This window comes from Spermophilus citellus, assembly GCF_964194105.1.
Source record: "Spermophilus citellus genome assembly, chromosome: 2".
Lineage (NCBI taxonomy): Eukaryota > Metazoa > Chordata > Mammalia > Rodentia > Sciuridae > Spermophilus > Spermophilus citellus.
In genome coordinates, this window is record NC_138183.1 from 195726409 (window position 1) to 195742897 (window position 16489).

Consider the following 16489-nt stretch of genomic DNA (forward strand, 5'->3'; position numbering starts at 1 on the left):
TCTCAAAATAGCCCTGTGTAAAAGCAACATCCAGAATCATCATTGCCTTTACAAAAAGGAATCTGAATTTGGAAAGGTGCATGACTCAAGGTGTTTGTTGTTTGGGTGTGGATGTGGGGCACTGGGGATTGAACTCAGGGCTTTGCATAGGCGAGGCAAACAGTTTCAGCCCCATTCCCTTTTTTAAGTTGTTGATGGATCTTTACTTTGATTCTCTGGTGCTGAGAATCAAATCCAGTGCCTCATTATGCTAACCAACTGTTCTATCACTAAGCTACAACCCCAACCCCCATTCCTTTTTGAGATAGGGTTTTGCTAAATTGCCCAGGCTGGCTTTGAATTTATAATCCTCCTGCCTCAGCTTCCTGAGTAGCAGTGATGGCAGTCCTGCAACATCATGCCTGGCATGACTTGAGATTTAAAAACAAACAAAAATACTCAAGTAGAAAAGCAAAGAAGCTTTGAATGGTAAATATATTCTATTGGGCAATATAAAGACCATCAACTGGAAATCTATGTGCATAAATGTGTAGCAATCAGTAAAAATTAATAATCAATTCCTGTGCCAGTAAATTTGCCCTTTGGGCTAATTTGTGGTATCACTTCAGCACCGAATTAGTCTCCCTTAAAACATAGCCTACCTCTATTTAGACTTTCCATTCCAAATACAGGTTAAATCAAACAAGGCCACCATACAGATTGTTGATGTAAGAAGGCCCAAAAATACAAAGGGAAATCCAATACCAGGAATGCTATAAACATTTCATTTTATTTTTTTAAGAAAGTAGATTCAGAAAAGAGGAAAATAATCTAGATCATTTATTTATATATATATATATTTTTTAATAAAAACCTTTACATAATCTTCATGCATAAAGACCCAGGAGTGGCCATGTTGTCTGGGACAGCCCTGACCATCAACTGCCTCAGGCCAATCCCTGGGAATCCCCCATAGCTGGCAGGAATGTAGAGAAGGCCCTCTGCCTGCCCCTAAAGCCCAGCTCCTTGTCTGCCTCAGTGAGTTTTACCTTCTGGAAGGGTGGGAAATGCTTTGGGGTTAGAATGGGAGGGGTAGGTAGGGCTACTTAACCTGCCATTTTATCCAAACTCTTCAGATAAATCCAGACAGGTGTTCTAGAAGGACGACTAGTAATCAGAGACTAAACCAAGTTTCTGGGAGCTTCCCAGAGACATATGTGACCAAGGATAGCCTACACAGTAGTAGGGAAGGTATTGTGTTCATGGAACATTCACATACCTTGAACATCAGTCCCTCCATGGCAGGCACACCCTTATACCCTAAATGTGTCAGAAAGACCCTGTTCTGTTTTCAAAATAAGTCCAACCCTCTTTTGACTCCAAAACTCAGTGTTAATTAGCCAATCTACTTCAGAGACAAATGCCCCTTCCTTCTGGAGATAGTTACCTGATAAGGAAAGACAATTCTAAATCAGTGCAATTGTCCCATCATCTCTGTTTCCTTTCAAAGAGTCCTAGTATAAATAGACTGGAGTAGGGTAGCAGGTTGGCATGGAGGGTCACAAGATCCAGAATGCTAGGAGGGTAAAAGAATTCTCTGGTTCTTTGGGGAATTCTGCCAAAAGAGCTTTATTGACCATTTTTGAAAAGGGGGGAAAATGCTGAATGGTCTTGAGGATGGTAAAAGGAGACTTGCCTCCTTTTTTTTTTTCGTTCCAGAAGCCCTTACACTATATTCAGTATTAAGAAAAGCCCTGAACAACTGTGGGATGCTGCTTGAGGCAGCAGGGAGGGGTGGTTTCCATAGCCAACCCAGAGAATGGCGAACAGTGGCAATAAAAACAATGCTGAAGACTGCTGTGGTGAGTGTGCATCAGCATGTGAGTGTGGTGACAAAAGCCTGGGGATCACTGACTTCCAACAGTCAGTTCTCGCAGATAGGACTGTGTGAGGCTGCGCAGTTCCTCCAAGGTGTAGTCCTCAGGCATGGGGAGTCGACCAATGTGGGGAGCCAACAGGCGCAAAGGGACTCGATGAGGGTCTGGCGTTGAATCAGAGGTTGCATCAGGGGCATGCTGCAGGCTCAGTACCACCCGCAGCAAGTTGGCTACACGTTTGGCCATGTCTAGAGAAAAAAAAGAGAGTGAGCGATGAAAATGGGGATGGGGTAAAGTGGACACTGGGGTTGGTGGGAGGGGTGTAATAGTCATAGATAGGAGGCAAATCACCAGGAAGGGGAGAGAGACTACAGGCTTACCTGACTGAGCCAGGCGGTCCTTGGCATTATAACACTGAATCTGCTCTATCCGGCTGCACAGTGATGTCACTTTGGTGTGTAACTGTTCTAGTTCATAACCTGCGCAATCCACCTGCACAGAAGCAGAGAAACCAATTAGGCCCGAAGTTTCTGTTATTCTAATCCTACTCACAGACTCCATACAAAGCCCCGAAACAACAGTAAGGTGAGGGAGAAGAAAATCCAAGAAGCTGACTGGCACTGCCATGCTATCACCACTGAGCCTAGTTGCTAAAGACAAGGTACTTAGCAGTAATACACAAGAAGGTAATAGTGTATAGAGCCTTGGATTGGGTAGGTCTTGAGACTCATGAACCATGTAACTAGCAAGCTTTAACAAGGCACCAAAAAATCTAGATAAATCTGGGTTCAGAGAGAGATGATTTCTTAAGAGTACATAGTAGTAAGAGATGGTGCCCAAACTAGTATTTAATTTAGGTCTTCTGTCTCCACGTTCATAGACATTTCTGAAATATTGCAGGGCCCTCTTCTCACTCTCTACACTGTCCATGTGTGTTGTGATCCACTCCTACAACTCCAATTATAATCAATCTGTTGATGATTCTTAAATTTTTGTCTCTTGCCTAATATACTAATTTTTCACCTTCCTTCCCATGCTACCATTCTACAACTACAATAGTTTTTCCAAAAAGCAAATATACATATATTTTTATCCATCACTTACACTCTAACTACCTTCCAGCAGCATCTTATTGTAAAGCCTCAAAAATGACTGTTGGGTAGGTCCTCTCTCACTCTTACAGTGAACCACTATAAATCTCCCCTCACCTTTTCCTTTCTCCAAAGGGCTCACAACCCTTCCAAGAGGTAATCTTTCAATGAATCCATTTTTAGGGGGCTTGCACAGTCTACCATTTAATGTCTTTACCACTACTATCCTTTTCATTTGCCTTTAAATTGACTTTTTTTTTAAAGTTGTCAATGGATCTTTTATTATATATGTGTGTGTGGTGGTGAGGATTGAACCCAGGGCCTCACACATACCAGGCAAGTGCTCTACCACTGAGCCACAACTCTAGCCCCTAAATTGACTTTAAAAAAAAATTATTAATTGTTGATGAAATTTTTTATTATTTTTATTTATTTGTATGTAGTGCTGAGAATGGAACCCAGTGCCTCACATATGCTTGGCAAGCATTCTACCACTGAGCCATAATCCCAGCCCCTCCCCTAAATTAACTCCCCTAAATTTAACAGTGATGAAAAAGATAGGATCTTTGTTCTTATGAAACTTAAGAAGTAAGAAAATGTCAAAGTAATGTCTTAAAGGATCACAAACCATATAGATAATTCAAATAGGCTGATGTCGCAGGGAGAAACTAATAGCTATTTCAGACTGGGAAGTCAGAGGAGGCTTCTTTGAGGAGTTCATATCTAAGTTCATACCTGTGTAACAAGGGTCGAGTTTTCAAGGAAAAGAGAACAGTAAAGCTCTGTAAGATGGGAACACATGGTGAAAGGGGAGATAAGGAGGAAAACTGAACAAGATAAAACTGGAGAGTTTTAACTAAAAATTAATGTTTTATTAAATTTTGAATGCAGATATTAGCAACACTATAACTTGAAACTGGGTTAGGTACTCCCAGTCTTTTTTTTGGTGGTACTGAGGACTGAACTCACTATCTCTAGCCACCCCCTCCCCTGCGCGCCCCCCCTTTTAATAGCTTTACATATTTAATTTTATGTGGTGCTGAGGCTTGAACCCAGTGCCTAACACATGTGAGGCAAGCGCTCTACCACTGAGCTACAGCCCTAGTCCTCCCTGCCTTTTTTTTTTTTTTTTTGAGACAGGGTCTTGCCAGGTTGCTGAGGCTGGCCCAAACTTGCAATTCTCTTGCCTCAGACTCCTGAATGTCTGGGATTACATGTATGTGCCATGATGCCTAGCTAGATACTCTTTTTATTTGCTACTATAATGACAGCACTCTTTGCTTAATCTGTACAATTAAGCTATAGTAATTGTTGGGTTACTTGTAACTATCTCCCCTATCAAAGTATTACTTTGGTAAGGGCAAAACACAAGCTACTTACCTTTATATCCCCAAAATTCATGAAAGTGCATGACACATATTGGATTCTCAAAAACTAGGATGTGTAAGCCAATGTTTAATATAATGTTCAATGAGAAAAAGGGGTTTGTTCAGTGATTATTTAGGGAAGATGCTCTTAATCCATACTAAAAATGCATCAAACATTAAGAATTATGTCAGGGCTGGGGTTGTGGCTCAGAGATAAAGGGCTCGCCTGGCACGTGTGAGGGACTGGATTAGATCCTTAGCACCACATAAAAATAAAGGTATTGTGTCCACATACACTTAAAAAAAAAAAAAAGAATCATGTCTATTATGTGCTATGCACTTTTTTCTTTTTTGGGGTAGGGGCAGGGTACTACAGATTGAACCCAGAGGTACTAAACCTCTAACCCACATTCCCCAGACCTTTTTGAGACAGAATCTCACTAGGTTGCTTAAGGCCTTGGTAAGTTGCTGAGGCTGGTTTTGAACTTGAGATCCTCTTGTCTCAGCCTCCTAAGATGCTAAGATTACAGGTATATGCCACTCTCTGCCAATGAGTTTTTAGGTGTATACTAGGTCTGGGGTGTAGCTTAGTGGTAGAGTACTCACTTGGCATGCACAAAGCCTTGGGTTTCATCCCCAAGACCCTTTAAAAAACATCCCCCCCCAATTTCCATCAAGTGCATAATAAGGCCTTTTGAAATCTGTGAACCTTTAAAGGGAGGGGGAAAGGAAAACCAGGTGGAGGATTAAAGAACCCAGGTACCTGCTGAATATGGTGGAGCATTTCAATGACTCGAATATAGTCCAGATAAACGAGTCCAGACATTTCCCAGTCCTGAATTAGAGTGCTGCGCTCTGGAGGTGCTAGGTCTTCCAAGAACCCCTTCAGGTAATCATAGTTCTCATTAATGATGGCATCTGAAGAAACAACACATCGAGAAAAATGTCTGTAAAAGTAAACACATGGTTCCTAAAGGTGCAGAGATCCTGGGAGAAATGACAGGAAGGAAGGAGAAATAATGTTGGGTCAGATTTGAGAATTTTAAGTAGACATTGTGAAACTCTCCAAAGGGAAATGTAGAGAATTTTTGGCTTCAGATCCCTAAGCAGAATGTCTGGTGCTGCTGGATAAAATTCCCATAAAGAGTTTAATATAATTAGTTCACATCCTGGCAAATGCTAACTTGATAATACTGCTTTCTTCCCCTGCCCCTCTAGCCCTTCATCCTGGCTAAGTCACTTCCACAGAAAGCTTTTGCAAAGTGTGATTTGCTAACTGTATGCCATGTCCTGTACTGGGCATCATCTCTGGCCTGGCCTATCATGGAGGTTCAGAGGGGCAGAAGAATTTGGGGTAATTCCAGGAGATGTGGGCCCTAGCACTTACCAGAAGCTAAGTACTGGATGACAAGTTTGTGGCAGCGGTTCCAGTGACCAGCTTTAAACAAGTAGAGGGCCTCCAAGTGCTTATCACATTCCATGTGTGCTCGCACTGCTTTGGCTTCATGAATCCATTCAGCAGGCACGCAAAGCTTCTGTGTAAGGAAAGTCTCCTTAGCCCAAGATTCAGGGGTCTCCATTAGCTGGCAGTGCCGGGTAAGTAGCTCTCGAACAGCTTTCTCACGCATGCTATAGGAAGAGAAGCTGAATTTTTACTAATCTCAATCATGGAGAAGGCTGCCCCAGAGATTAGAGGGGCTCCCTGGGACAGTCTCTCATTCTGATCCTTAGTGGATCATTTTAAACTTCACTAAAAATATTAAGCTATCACACCAACATTTATTTATTTATTTTAATACAGAAAGCTATGTCATAGGAAATAGTACTTCAACTTTTTTTTTTTTTTTTTGAGAGAGAGAGAGTGATAGAGAATTTTTTAATATTTATTTTTTAGTTTTTGGCAGACACAACATCTTCCTTTGTATGTGGTGTTGTATGTGGTGCTGAGGATTGAACCCACGGCACACGCATGCCAGGCGAGTGCGCCACCACTTGAGCCACATCCCCAGCCCAACATTTATTTTATTTTAATTTTTTTTAATATTTATTTTTTTTAGTTTTTTGGCGGAAACAACATCTTTGTTTATATGTGACGCTGAGGATTGAACCCGGGCCGCGCGCATGCCAGGCGAGCGCGCTACCGCTTGAGCCACATCCCCAGCCCCCCAACATTTATTTTTTTAATTGAAAAAGAATACAGAGTATTTAAGCACATATGTTCATAATCATAAAATCAGAAACCTAATATTCTAGGGGAAGATGGTCCACTCCCAAAAAAGGCTTTCTCTTCGTAGGATCTCGTTCTCTCTTTTTCCTGTCTAGTGACACTGTCTAAATTAAATGCTAGTTTGGCTACCACTTAGAAAAGTAAGGACTTGAATAGGAAAATTCTGTTCCACAGAGCAGTCCTCTTTTCCAACTTTTGCTCTTCTCTGTTCCCACAAGGTCAGTACAAGTGAACAGAGAAGTTTCTGAAGGTAACATCTCTTCCAGGGCTTGCTTTTCCTTTATTTTCTCAAGCTATCAGCTTTCCTAATTCATTCTCTCTACCTCTAGGATAAGGCCATTAAGAATTCTTTGCTGTCAGGGTTACAGGGTTAAAGCATCAGTCATTATGTATCAGATCAGGCCAGGTATGGTAGCACATACCTATAATCCAGGTGGTGCAGGAGGTTAAGGCAGGAGGATTGAGAGTTCAAAGTTAGCCTCAGCAACTTAATGAGGCCCTAAGCAACTCAGTGAGACCCTGTTTCTAAATAAAATGCAAAGAAGGACTGGGGATGTGGCTTAGTGGATGTGTGCCCCTGAGTTCAATCCCTGGTACCAAAAAACAAAACAAAACCAAACACCAAACAAACTGTTCTCTTTGACTCTTTTCTGAACTCCTAGGTTTTTAAGAACTCCCAGTCAAATTACAGCCACCTCCTTTCTTTGGCAAACAGGATCTATTTCCCAGCAGCCAACGCTGAAACATCTTTTTTTTTTTAATTTTTTTTTTTTTTTAGTTGTTGATGGACGTTTATTTTATTCCTTATATGTGGTGCTGAGAATCGAACCCAGTGCCTCACACATGCTAGGCAAGTGCTCTATCACTGAGCTATAACTCCAGCCCCTAAAACATCATTCTAATAGCCAGCCTTTTAGTACAAAATCCCCTATTAGTATTTTTAAATAAACTCATGGCATACTCTGTGTTCATTTCACTTCCTGTTAAGGATGAAGCAGAAAGAGAAATTGATGAAACTAGGTTGTGCAAGATGCTTTATACTTTTACTCATATTAATCCCATAATCACCTCTGAATAGGGACGGACATCATGATTTTACAGATAAGAAGACTGGAGAGTATCTTTACCCAAAGGCCAAAGTGAATAAGCTTCATCCTAAATCAAAGTGATATATGATAGACCCAGCATTTTGACATATGATTATAAAACCTAACCTACCACAAAACATGCCAGCAGAGATAGGAAACTCACTTTCCCATTTACTAGCTATATGACCATAAGTATAAAATGAGTTAATATGTGAAAAGTACTTAGAGCAGTTACAACAAAGTACTATATACATGTTTGTTTTTGTTATTTTTTTAAAAAAATATTGCGAAGTTTGGCCACAAACGTGATTCTCCTGCCTCAGCCTCCCAAGTTTCTGGGATTACAGGTGTGTGCCACCACACCCAGCTTCCCCTTCATTATTTCTTCTTCCAATTTTACATGTTCTTTGAATTTTATCTCCAGATGTTCTCTGATCAATGCAGCTCACAGAGATCTCTTCATCCTTCTGAAACTACTGAAGTGCCTTGTGATAAATATTATTTGGCATGTAAACAAAGGAAATCTTTTTTTAACTGATTCACATGAATCCAGAAACATTCTGGGCTGAGGGTTTAATTGTATTGTGATTATCACATGGCTATTTCCAATACACATTCTAAACAATTACTTGCTGAATAGAACCTTAAGAGACTGACTCCTTTGGGGTTGCTCTGGAATGCCACAGGTACCTGGCAGGTTCAATGACTCCTTACTCACCTCGAGTTGTCAATGTGTAAGAGGACGAAGATGGCCCACTCCCAGAGCCCTTCACTTTCAAGTTGGCCAGCATAACTGGCCTGCAGCACACCCTTAGACTGCTCTGAGAGATGGGTATAGTTAAGAGCTCGCAGCACCTCCCACAGATGCCAGCTTAGGCGGTAGTCCAAAGGATCTGCGGTGATGCTTCGAGGCTCCAACAGCTGATTGAGATCATAATGTCTGCAGAGGAGAAATTGTTCAGAGTTACTATATCTAGCTACCAGCTCACCTGTAATGAACAAATCAACTGTTCTGGGCTTCTCTCAGAAGACAAAGGAATCAAAAGGGCAAAAGCATTAAAGGCCTCTGGAGACTATGTTTTTCAGCCAGTCTATGTGATCTAATAGGTTTGTTGATACTGGTGTGGCCTGTACAGTTTTACCATCTTAATACAGACAATTATAATTGTCTGAATATAGACAACTGTCTTCACAATTCTCACTTTTCCCATCATTCATTAGAGAGGCTATTACTTTTCTTAAAGCTACCTTAGTGTCTTTCACATTGTTCTATTATCTGAAGATAGTTGCTTCTCCTGTTTGTCTGAATAGCTAACAATCTTATTGAGGATTATTTTGTTCTATGGCTTTTAATTTTTATCTGCTTGTCTTCAATAGGTATTATTATTATTATTATTATTATTATTATTATTATTACCACCAATGGATTTTTAACTTTGTTTATTCATATGTGGTGTTGAGGATTGAACTCGGCCTCACACATGCTAGGCAAGCGCTCTACCATTGAGCCACAACCCCAGTCCCAATGAGTATTATTTTTTATACAGAAATACAAGTACCCTGAATTTTCAGTGTTTCTGCAGAGTTTCTTGCTTTTTCATCCTCTACTAAGATCCAGGATTTTCAACAGTCCCGGGCCAGTTTATATGATAAATTCATAACCTTCAATTCAAATAAGTGAGAATAGCATAAACTAAGATTCCTTACTTCCAAGTTTTAAAGATCTAGGGCTTGGGTTATCAACCAATAACTTTATCTTTTCACCTAAGAGCTCAGTCATTTTATAACTTACTTTCTTTTTATTTTGAGACAGGATCTAAGTTGATTAGGGCTTCATGAAGTTGCTAAGGCTGGCTTTGAAATTTTGATCATCCTGCCTCAGCCTCCTGAGTTGCTGGGATTACACAACTTTCTAATACTTCCTTTGGTAGTTAGTGAAGTTTTTCTACATCAGTGCTTTTGAAATAGAACATTATGTGATTAATCTGCCTTAATCAATTTCCACTTAAATCATGGTTTGATTGAATGAATAATTAAAGTGAAGTTCTAGATCATTTAAAAGGACAGGGTGGGGCTGGGTTATGGCTCAGTGGCACACACACCTGATATGATGGTTTAATTTACATTTCTATCAACTATTGACACTGAACATTTTTCCTGACCTCTGGGCCATTTTTTTTGTTTTGTTTTGTTTTGGTACTGGGGGCTGATTCTGGGGTGCTCTACCACTGAGCCACACTCCCAGCCCTGTTTATTTTTAAGACAAAAGTTACCCTAACTTGCTTAAGTTGGCTTTGAATTTGTGATTCTCCCTTCTGTTTCCTGAGCTGCTGGGATTACAGGTATGTCCACCACACCCAGCTCTGGGTCATCTTTTTTTTTCTAAACTTTATTTATTCATTTTTTGTGTGTGTGTGTGTGGTGCTGAGGCTTGAATACAGTACCTCACACATGCTAGGCACACACTTTACTACTGAACCACAATCCCAACCCATTTGTGTCATATTTGATGAAGCATATGTTTTAAGTATTTGCCCAATTGTTCAATAGGGTTGTTTACTTTTCATTATTGAGTTTTAAGATTTCTTCATTCTGAATATAAGACCTTTATTAGACATAGGAAGCATAAATATTTTCTCCTAGCCTGTGATTTGTCTTTTCATTCTCTCTTTTGGGTACTGGGGATTGAACTCAGGGGCACTTTACTATTAAGCTACACCCCTAGTCCTTTTATTGTTTTGAGATAGCTATGCAGGCAATCATATTGCCTCAGCTTCCTGAGTTGCTGAGATTGCAGGCATGTACCACTGTGCTTGGATTTTCATTCTCTTAAGTTTTTCAACAAGAAGCAGCTTCATTTTGTTTAAGTCTTACCATTTTTTTTTCCTTTCATGAATTGTGCATTTGGTGTCTAAAAAAATCTTCATCTGAATTACAGCTGGAAAGATTTACTGCTTTCTTTTAGAAGAGTTATTGAGTTTGACAATTTATGATCCCTTTGACCAGGTTAATAGGGATAATAAAACTAAAAATTGATTGTTTGAAAAGGTCAACAAAATTACTAAACTCTAAGCAGACTAAGCAAGGGTACGAAGGCCTTCCAATATGAGGACAAAAAATTTATGAAAAAAATATAACATTCATTAGTAATTAGAGAAATGCAATTCAAAATTACGCTGAGATTTTATCTCATTCCAGTCAGAATGGTAGTCATCAAGAATGCAAACAATAATTGAGGCTGGAGTGGTAGCTCAGTGGTAGAGCGCTTGCCTAGCACATGTAAGGCACTGCTCAGCACCACATAAAAATAAATAAGAATAGGGCTGGGGATATAGCTCAGTTGGTAGAGTGCTTGCATTTCATGCATAAGGCCCTGGGTTCAATCCCCAGCACCACAATAAATAAACAAACAAACAAACAAACACACAGTAGAAATAAAAAAATTCTTAAAAAAAAAAAGGAAATAAAGGCATTGTGTCCAGATAAACAATAATAAATGCTAGAGAGGACATAGAGAAAAAGGAATACTTTTATGCTGCTGCTAGGATTGTAAATTCGTATAACCACTATGGAAATCAGTATGGAGGTTTCTCAAAAGACTAGGAATGGAGTTACCACATGACCCAGCTGTACCAGTTCTTAGTATTTATCCTAAATAATCAAGTCTTCATACTGTAGCTATATATATATATATATATATATATATATATATATATATATATATGCATAATTCACAATAGCCAAACTATGGAACCAGCTTCTATGCTCATTAATGGATAAATGGATAAAGAAAATGTTATACGTGCATAAGAGTTTCATTCAGTAGGAAAATAGATGAAACTTGAGACCATTATATTAAGTGAAATCAGTCACACAAAGAAGGTCAAGAGTCATATGTTTTCTTTTAAATGTAAAGCTATAGAGGAAAATGAAAGGTGTTCATGGGATTTCTTATGAAAATGAAGGGAGATTAGTAGAATAGAGAAAAGGGACCAGGGTGAGGGAGAAAGGAAGAGAAAGAGGAAATAATGGGAAATGATAATGGCCAACTTATATTGTGTGAATGTATGAATACATAACAAATGCCACTAGTATGCACAAATATAATGCATCAATAAAAAAATGGGGAAAAAGTTATAAATATCAGAAAGCTATAAGATTTTTAAAAATCCTAAAAAGATATTTAAGCGTAAAAAAAATATCAGAAATTACTTTATGCCAATAAATTTGGTGACTTTGGTGAAACAAACTCCCCAGAAGAAACAAAGGATCAAAACTTCATTAGTCCTGTATCAATTAAATAAATTGTATAATGTAAAAAGTTTAATAAAGCAAACCACTTTGTTGCCAATGCTGGTCTTGACCTCCTGGGCTCTAGTGATTTTCCTGCCTCAGCTACCCAAGTAGTTGGGACTACAGACATGTGCCACCATGCCTGGCTTGATACAACCATTTCTGGGTGTAAATATCCATAGTAGCTTTATTGAAACTAGCCAAATCCAACAAAATCTAACTGCCCATTAACAAGTGGATATATAAATTATGCAAAACCCCCTACAAAAAGCCAAGAACAAAAACAACTCCCTCTAGCCAAAAAAATCTTCTTTTTCTTTTTGGCAGGGGTGGTGGTGGTGGTGGATATTTAATGTAGATTGAACCCAGTGGTGCTTTACCACTGAGCAATACTTCTAGCCCTTTTTATTTTTTGAGACTGGGTGTCATTAAGTTCCTGAGGCTAGCCTCAAACTTGTGATCCTCCCGATTTAGCCTCCCAAGTCAAAGTAATTACAGGCATGCACCACTGCACCTGGCTCAAAAGTGATTTCTGAGGGTTTGGGGTGTAGCTCAGTGGTAGAGTGCCTCACATGCTTCTCACATGCGAGGCACTGGGTTTGATCCTCAGCAAAACATAAAAATAAATAAATAATTAAGTAAATAACATATCGTGTCCATCTACAACTAAAAATATTTTTAAAAATTAACTTTTGATACACATATTAATAAGGATAAATCTCAGAATTATCATGCTGAATGAAATAAGCATGGCACTAAAGAGAATATACAGAATTATCTCAAATATATGAAATTCTAGAAGAGGAAAACTAAATTATAATAATGAAAAGACAGTCAATAGTTGTCTGGGCTTAATGATTAATTGTAAAATGGCACAAAGGTCTTTTTTGTGGGTAATGGAAATATACTGCTTGTGATGGTAGTTACACTGTGATAATTATGATCAAACTGTTACTTTATTATATGTAAATTATGTCATTAAATCTAATTAATGATTATTAACTCTCATTCCAACATTCTTTCCCTCTAATTACTACAAGTTATATTTGATAATTCAGACTTATAGCATTTCAGAAGTATATGAAAGGGAAAGGATTCCTTAGGGGCTCATGGAGCCCTCTCTAATTCCTAGCCATGGTTTACCTGTCACTGTAAAGTTTCAGAAGGTGAAAGCAGACGTCTTGAAGTGGTCTCCGTGAGTCTTGCTCCTCCTCTACCACACAGCCAGAATCCTCCAAGTATGAAGGAAGTGGGGAGCAGGCATATCTGTCACCTTCAGAGGTATTCTGAAGAGAAAAATTTGATAGAATAATATACCAGCTGCTAGTCTATTTCAGTAGATGCTATCATGTCTTAATCATTTCACACCTGTATTAAGAATTATGTGACGAACGCCTAAAATCTGGCGGCTTGGGGGGCAGAGGCAGGAGGACTGAGAGTTCAATGCCAGCCTCAGCAATTTAGAGAGGTGCTAAGCAACTCAGTGAGACCCTAAATAAAATACAAAATAGGACTACAGATGTGGCTCAGTGGTCAAGTGCCCCTGAGAATCCTGGATATCCCCCTCCAAAAAAAAATTATGTGACAGGTGTGGTAGTATATGTCTGTTATCCCAGCAAATCTGGAGGCTGAAGCAGGAGGATTGCAAACTGGAGGCTAGCTTCATCAATTTAGGAAGACTGTCCCAAAATTAAAAAAGGGCTGGGGACAAAATTCAATGGTAGAGTGGCTCTGGGTTTAATCCCTAGTACTACTCCTTCCACACACACAAAATGATACATCAAAATAATCAGTGAAAAATTTAAAACTGGGGGATGGGTTATGGCTCAGCGGTAGAGCGCTTGCCTCGCACATGTGACACCCTGGGTTCGATCCTCAGCACTACATAAGAATAACTGACTGGTAAAGATTTCAAGTAGCTCTCACTAAACCTAAGCTTGACACAATTTTTTTTTTTTTAATATGGGATTGACCCAGGGCACTTTACCACCGCGCTGCATCCCCAGCACAATCCTTTTAAAAATTCTGAGACAGGTCTCACAAAGTTGGTGAAGTTACCCTAAAACTGCAATCCTCCTGACTTAGCCTCTAAAATGCAGGGATTACAGGCATGTACCACTGCACCCAGCTCTACAATCAATTATATGTGTATATATATATATTTTTTTAGTTGTAGGATGGACACAATAACTTTATTTATGCATGTCTATGTGGTGCTGAGGACCAAACCCAGAACCTCACATGTGCTAGGCAAGTGCTCTATCACTGAGCTACAACCCCAGTGCCCACATTCAGTTTCTTTAGTGTTCTGTCTCCTGATAATAAATGTCACTCTAATAAATGATATAAAATATGGGAGGATTCAGAAATGATGAAATTAAGTCCTACAACTACTTTGACCTCAACATATAAAATATGATATTTGGAGGCAAATTTTAGACCTTCTAATTAGGGCAAAACCAAACCTCATGCTGTATAATATCATGCAATCCCCAAATGGGTAATACAGCATTAGGAATGAAGAAAACCTCTTATTTAGAGGCAGGAATACAACTGTGCAAACTTTTTACGGTACTTTCAAAAAGGCAGTTAGTAAAAAGTACTATATTACAGAAAGTGAGTTAACAGCTTTTTCTCAGCAGGACTTCTCAGTTAAAGACAGAACACCATCAGGATATTTACATGTACCTACTGGATAGATATACCTGAAATGCTTCTTCATACATGCTGAGTGCCCTGGAAATGGAGGCTGTTGGTGGAAGCAAATACCAAAGATGAACAGCAAGGGAGCGTTTCCAATCTAGCTGAGAACACACATTGATTTGCTTCTGCTCTGAGAGCTGCCACACCTGCAGGAAACAAACTCATCATCACAGCTGTATTTTATCTTGTTATTGCCTACATCTGCAAGTTATTCACTTATTCAAGTAATATCTTAAATTACTCATACGCCAGTGTTAATGACCCAGGTATACAATACAAAGTCTGTCAGTTGCAGGTGAGAAGGTGGATTTGAACAAATAATTATCAATGCTCTGAGATGAGAGCAGAGAGGAGGTCTTCTCGTTGCCTATGGTACTAACTTATAAAATTTTAAGATGAGAATAAATTTTGACTAGCTATTACATTTCTGAAATTTGACTTTAAGAAGGTAATCAAATAGGTAGGTAGTAATAGATAACTAGCTTAAAATAATTATGTTTCATCATCCATAAAACGAAAAAGAAAAGGCTATTATAAAGATTGATGCTGTAGGACATGAAAAAATGTCCACATAAAGTTAATTTAAAGAAAATAAGGGGGCTGAGGCTGTAGCTCAGTGGCAGAGCTCTTGCCTAGCATGTGTGAGGCACTGGGTTTGATTCTTAGCACCACATAAACATAAACAAATAGAGGCGTTCTGTCCATCTACAACTACAAAAATTAAAAAGAAAAAAAAAAAGCCAGAAAATAGGTTGCAGAATTGCCATGCATAACTGATTTTACTTGTATATACACACATGTAAATTTACATTATTTATCATTCTGATATGTGATATGGTGAATTTTAACATTTTAATTTCTATATAGCTAGATTTTCTTTTTACAACAGGTATGTCTGCCTTTATAATTTGAAAACATTTACACTGGAAATTAAATACAAATTACCCAGTTATGTGTAACAGTGTGTAATTCACAATAATATAGTTTATAAAAAAAATTGATGTGAGATTATGGTAAAGGGGACAATACCGGTTTTCCAGCCAACAGGGCAAAGATGCGTAGTCTCTCATCCTGGATGAAGCAGTCAGCCTGGAGCTGATGCCAATCCACCAGTTGCATGGTGAGCAGCTCCCGAACCGACTGGCTACCCACCAACTGAGATAAAAGAAGGGCAAGACGGTGATCACCTATAAGAGAAACAGAAGTTCTCTGGTGATTACTAAGGACTTATGGACTTGGTGAAACACTTGGGGGCAATCATTCTTTTTATTTTTTCCACCCCTCAGCAGGGAGAACTTAACACCCACCCCTGACTACTTCCTGCAACAGTACCAAAATACTAACCCAAAATTTACCGCTGGGCTGGGGATATAGCTCTGTGGTAGAGTATTTGCTAGCTCTAGACCTGGGTATAAACCTTAATATCACAAAGCAAAGCAAAGCAAAGCAAAAACAAAACAAAACAAAAAACATTTCCTATTTGAGTAGAAAATCAAGTAGAAATACTTGAACATAACCTAAATTATATATAGACAGCATAGCATATAGAGATCAATGGCAGATCTACTACTTCTATTAGATATGTCCTAAGCACATAGTGAAAAATAAAAGAATTGAAAGCATGCCCAACTAGAAGGTACCACCATAATGACATGTAGAAATGGGACATGCAAAACTAAAGAAAAAAACGTGTGCCTAGATAAAGTGAATGGGTAAGGTTTTCATTCCTACAGGTCCAATAATCTCTCTGAGAACTTTTTCAAGTATAAAGGCCTGGGACAATAAAAAAATTTATTTAACTGGAATGTGAAGGAATAGGAATTCCAGTTAATTCAAATTTCTAGATAAAAATGTGATTTTTAAC

At 38.8% G+C, this 16489-nt stretch overlaps 1 protein-coding gene across 7 annotated transcripts in view; it reads right to left on the reverse strand.

The window, feature by feature from the left end:
* Positions 1-750: 750 nt before the first annotated feature.
* Positions 751-16489, reverse strand: part of NUP98 (nucleoporin 98 and 96 precursor) — a gene marked incomplete at its 3' end in the record, with an annotated part of 108186 nt that continues 92447 nt past the window's right edge. For all 7 annotated transcript variants that reach the window (XM_081282040.1, XM_081282039.1, XM_081282038.1 and 4 more), the window contains 8 exons: positions 15655-15812; positions 14628-14771; positions 13066-13208; positions 8348-8569; positions 5702-5943; positions 5078-5232; positions 2237-2348; positions 751-2104 (listed from right to left, as the gene is read on the reverse strand). In XM_081282040.1, coding sequence (XP_081138166.1) covers positions 1887-2104; positions 2237-2348; positions 5078-5232; positions 5702-5943; positions 8348-8569; positions 13066-13208; positions 14628-14771; positions 15655-15812 — 1394 coding nt within the window. The remainder of the gene's footprint in view (positions 2105-2236; positions 2349-5077; positions 5233-5701; positions 5944-8347; positions 8570-13065; positions 13209-14627; positions 14772-15654; positions 15813-16489) is intronic.